Here is a 4,195-nt window from a genome sequence, read left to right as displayed (position 1 = left end):
CGGAGCTACAGAGCCTGGGCGACGGCAGGCGAAGAAGTCAGTGACCCGGCTCTGCGCCATAGCGAGACCAGCTTTCGCGCCGTTTTCGCGCCGATTTCGCGCGGCTTTCCATCAGCTCCGCCCCATCCGGGCCGCCCCATCCGGCAGAGCGCGCGGGGTAGACTTGGGCGCTCCCAGCGCATGCGCCCTAGTGACGGGGTAGAAACCAGCAGCTCCTGCGCCGACCTCGCCCTGCCCGGGTTGCACCATCGGGCCTAGCTGAGGGGTGGAAAAACTAGAGGCGTCAAGCGCACGCGCACTGACGTGCGGGCGAGAGGCAGGCTGCGCCTGCGCTGAGGCGTCTCTTCCGAGTAGTCCGGGTGCGGTCCAGCAAGAGTTGCGGTCAGACGGCGCTGCGCCCTTAACGGTTGTTCGCCAGGGCGCGAATGCAGACCGAGTAGCAGGGACGGGCGACGGCAGGGGTCCGGACAAAGAAACTGCCCCTGAAAAAGCCTAGAGGCTAAAAAGACAGGGCCCAAATCCAGAGCTCCCCTGGCCTGGGCCTCTCGCCAGCCATTCCGGAGGAGAAGAGCAGGGCCGAGGGGTCCAGAACTAGAAAAGAACAGAAATATCAGTAGGGCGATACAATTGAAGCTTGCAAAATAGCCTCAAGCCTGAGAGGCTGGCTATGGATGCGGGCTGGGAGCGGGAGGGGAGGGCCGGTGCGGAGGGGCTCCTGGACTGTGCCCAGCCTGAGTGTGATTGGGGGTGGAACACTTCCCTGGCATGTGCGAGGCCCTGGGCTCAAACCCCCCGGGAAAAACAAAAACGAGGTGTAAGACTGTAATCAGCGCTTTCAAGGGATGTTTTGCTAGTTTTGTTTTGATACGTATGCCCTGGGCCACCAAGTAAAATGTGGGGTTTTTTGGTACCAGAGATCAAACTCAGGACCTTGCGCTTCTGAGGCAAGCAGCACCACTGGGCTAGATCCCCAGCCCTTGTTTTGTTTTTGAGATAAGGTCTCTGTGTAGTTCAGGCTGACCTTGAACTCGCTAAGTATCCCAGGCTGGCCTCAGCCTCTCAAGTGCTGGGATCACAGGTGTGTACCACAAGGCCCCATTTAAAATGTGTTTCTTAAAACAGGAATACCTACAGGTGTGGCTCGGTGCTAGAATACTGCCCTAGTATGGAGGAGAGCCCAGTTTCATTCCTTAGCTCCCTTCAAACAAAAAGCCCCAGAAACTGGGGACAGGACCTGGCCAAGGAACATAAAGTTTCTAGGGTGATGAAAATGGTGCACATGGTGACACCTTAGCGCTACCTAGGTGTGGATTTAATCAGGGTCCATTATGATTTGTACATTTCACTGTGTAACAGAAGCACATTTAGAAGTGACATTAGTCTGTTGCTGAAATACATCAAAATAGCCAGGCTTGGTGGTAAACACCTGTAGTCCCAGCAGTGGGAAGCTGAGGCAGGAGGATCACCAGGAGTTCAAGGCCAGCCTAAACCACATAATGAGACACTGTCTCAACAAAAAGTTTGTAATAGCACGGCATGGTGGCACACACCTGTAATCCCAGCAGTTGAGAGGCCGAGACAAGATGACTGCCATGAGTTCGAGGCCAGCCTGGGCTACGCAGTGAGTCCAGGGCCAGCCTGAACTACAAAGAGAGAGAAAAAAATGGATTGTAGGTCTATGATGGGAGCGTAAGTTACAGACACAGCCTGTGTACCAGGGGACCTTATTTGTCTTTCCGCCTGTTGGCCCCCTACTCTGCTCCACATTTACAAAATCAGGCAAAGACAGCTAGACCTAATCACAAGCAGCAGCTCAGTATCTAGCTTCTGGCCTCCACCATCCTCACCCTGCACTACAGAGATAAGCCCTAGGAACTGAGATGCATCTCACTTCTCTCCCACTACCTCGCTCCAGCCAGACCAGAGTGCAGCCCTGGGCTCCCAGAGCTGTGCTGAGGGCCACAGGTGTGCAGTGACTTCCACATAGCCCTGCCAGCCACTTCCTTCCCGATGCTGCAGGGTCCGGAGGGGCAAGAGGGGTCCAAGCAGCAGGATTCCATGAGCCCTGAAGAGCTGGGTCTGAGGACCATCCACAGGGCGTGCGGAATCTGGAACAGGACTCTAAAATGCATCTGGCCTCAAGGGTGTGGGGTTTAGAAGCAACAGAAGCTCGGGACTTGGGTGTGGCCAGCCTCAGCTCCTCACAATGGCAAGCTGGAAGGGAGCTGCCTGGTGCAGCAGGGCCCTGAGGACCTGCCTTGTAACGTCCACCCTGGAGCACAGGTCTTTTGGGGTGACCTTAGCCTTGGAGATGCCTCAGAAAGCCCTCTCGATCTGCTGCAGTGGTAGGGCCCAGGGGCCACTTTCCCACTTCACCCTGCCTCCCAGTCACAGCTGATTGGATGAGAGGTGTATAGTGGAGCCAAGCAGGCGCTATCCTCGAACCAGATCTTGGAAGCAGCTTTGCATATCTCTGGGGTGGTCACTTCTACCACTTGTGGTGTGGACAGGAGCAGCAGCAGTGAGCATGGGGCCCCAGAGGCAGACAGAAACAGCCTGGTTAGGTTTTTTTTGTTTTGTTTTTGTCTTGTTTTATTTTGTTTTTGTTTTTTGTACCAGGGATTGAATTCGTGTCCTTGTGCTTACAAGACAGGTGGTGGAACCACTGAGCTAAATCCCCAGCCCATTCCGGTTATTTTAACTAGGTTCCCACTTGGTTTCTTGGGAGGCCCAGCAGCCCTTCACGGTGCTTGAGATTTTTATGAACCAGCTGATTCTTCCCATACAATTGCCTCTTTTGCTTAAACTGCCTCTAGCTGTTTCTTTTGTCGATCCAAAGACCCTTGATTAAAGCATGGTCACAAAGGTCAACCCATGTAAGACTACATTAATGAAATACAGGGTCTAGAATAAAGAAGGTGAAAGTCCTCTTCTGCTCAGCTGATCCAGGCCCCATCCACAGGGTCCTCTTGGCATTGGGCATGGAATGCCTGGAAGGCACAATCTGGTAGGAGTCCTCTAGGGGAGACAAGAGGGGCAAGAGTCTGTGTCTGTGTGACCGGGAGTGTGGCTCGATGGCACAGGGATCCGTCCCGAGGACTGCCACTGTCTGGACGTGTGCCCCACAGAAACCTGGTGTATTGACGAGTGCCCACCAGGAAATTGGCTTCTGAGGGCCCACCACAGGTCGGGGCACTGACAGGCAGCTGTGCACCAGGCTGAGAACAGGATAGCCCCCATCGGCACTGCCGTGGTCACCATCATTGCCATCTTCATCGCCACCACTACCAACTCTTACTACCACCAGTCACCATCACCACCATCACTGCCACCGCTATCTTATCTGTGCTCAAGCAGACAGAGTTGCCAGAGGTCCTCACCTTGACCCACAGCCTCATCCTGTCCTCGCCTAACTTCCCCTGAGTCTCCCACCTAGTGCTGCTAAGTGTGTACTGGGTGCAGGTGGCTCGAAGTCTCTCCTCACCTGCTGCATCCTGCGCCTCTCAACTCATGAACATGATGACCCCCTCCTGTGTGTGCCGAGTGTCCCACTGTGGGAGCTTTTGGCGCCTGCAAGGTGCCTGTGTGTGTCCTGTAGCAGGGCTGGACACCTTCCCTGGCTGCCTTGGAGCAAGCCTCTCAGCAGTCCCCAGTGTGGGCAGAGAAGAAGCCAAGACTTGAGGGGCAGGCTGGGCACACTCCCACCGTGAGGACCCCTGAAAGCCACATCTGATGGAGACACTCAAGTTCCCAATGCACCGAGTCCTGCAGAGAGCCGACAGCCACCTGCAGCCCAGGCGAGCTCTGCTGGGCCTTGGCTGTGGCCCAAGCCATTAAGGAGGCTTTCGCCACGGGGAGCATCTGCTCATCGGCACTGCTCTGCCCTCTGCCCACACCTGCCAGATGGCCTGGTGCTCCCTCACCGACAGACACATTGGGACGGAGGCTCTGCTGCTGCCCGAGCACAGTGACCCAGACACCACCTCTCCCAGGCCACAGACTTCCCTTGTCTGTGCCAGGAGCCCATTGGGCCCACTTAGGCCTGGGTGCTGCCCCACACACGCCTCAGCACACAGGGCTTTAGAGTCTGAGTGGTGAGGGCTCACTTCCCCGTGGTCCCTCCAAGGGCATCTGGCCCTGCTGTGTCCAGTGGCAACAGGAAAGACAGTGGCTACTCGGAAAAGAATCAGATGCA

General features: G+C 55.9%; 1 protein-coding gene across 1 annotated transcript in view; it reads right to left on the bottom strand.

The window, feature by feature from the left end:
- The window catches only part of Cdt1 (chromatin licensing and DNA replication factor 1), an 8,036-nt gene extending 4,543 nt beyond the window's left edge, over positions 1 to 3,493 (bottom strand). The window contains exons 1-3 of the mRNA XM_010627626.2: positions 3,485 to 3,493; positions 304 to 482; positions 69 to 231 (exon numbers count right to left, since the gene is read on the bottom strand). Coding sequence (XP_010625928.1) covers positions 69 to 231; positions 304 to 482; positions 3,485 to 3,493 — 351 coding nt within the window. The remainder of the gene's footprint in view (positions 1 to 68; positions 232 to 303; positions 483 to 3,484) is intronic.
- Between the last annotated feature and the right edge of the window lie 702 nt (positions 3,494 to 4,195).

Source organism: Fukomys damarensis, unplaced genomic scaffold, assembly GCF_012274545.1.
Source record: "Fukomys damarensis isolate Sample0158 unplaced genomic scaffold, DMR_v1.0_HiC HiC_scaffold_32, whole genome shotgun sequence".
NCBI lineage: Eukaryota > Metazoa > Chordata > Mammalia > Rodentia > Bathyergidae > Fukomys > Fukomys damarensis.
Note: the sequence above shows the minus strand (reverse complement) of the source record. Positions and strands in the feature narration are given on the sequence as shown.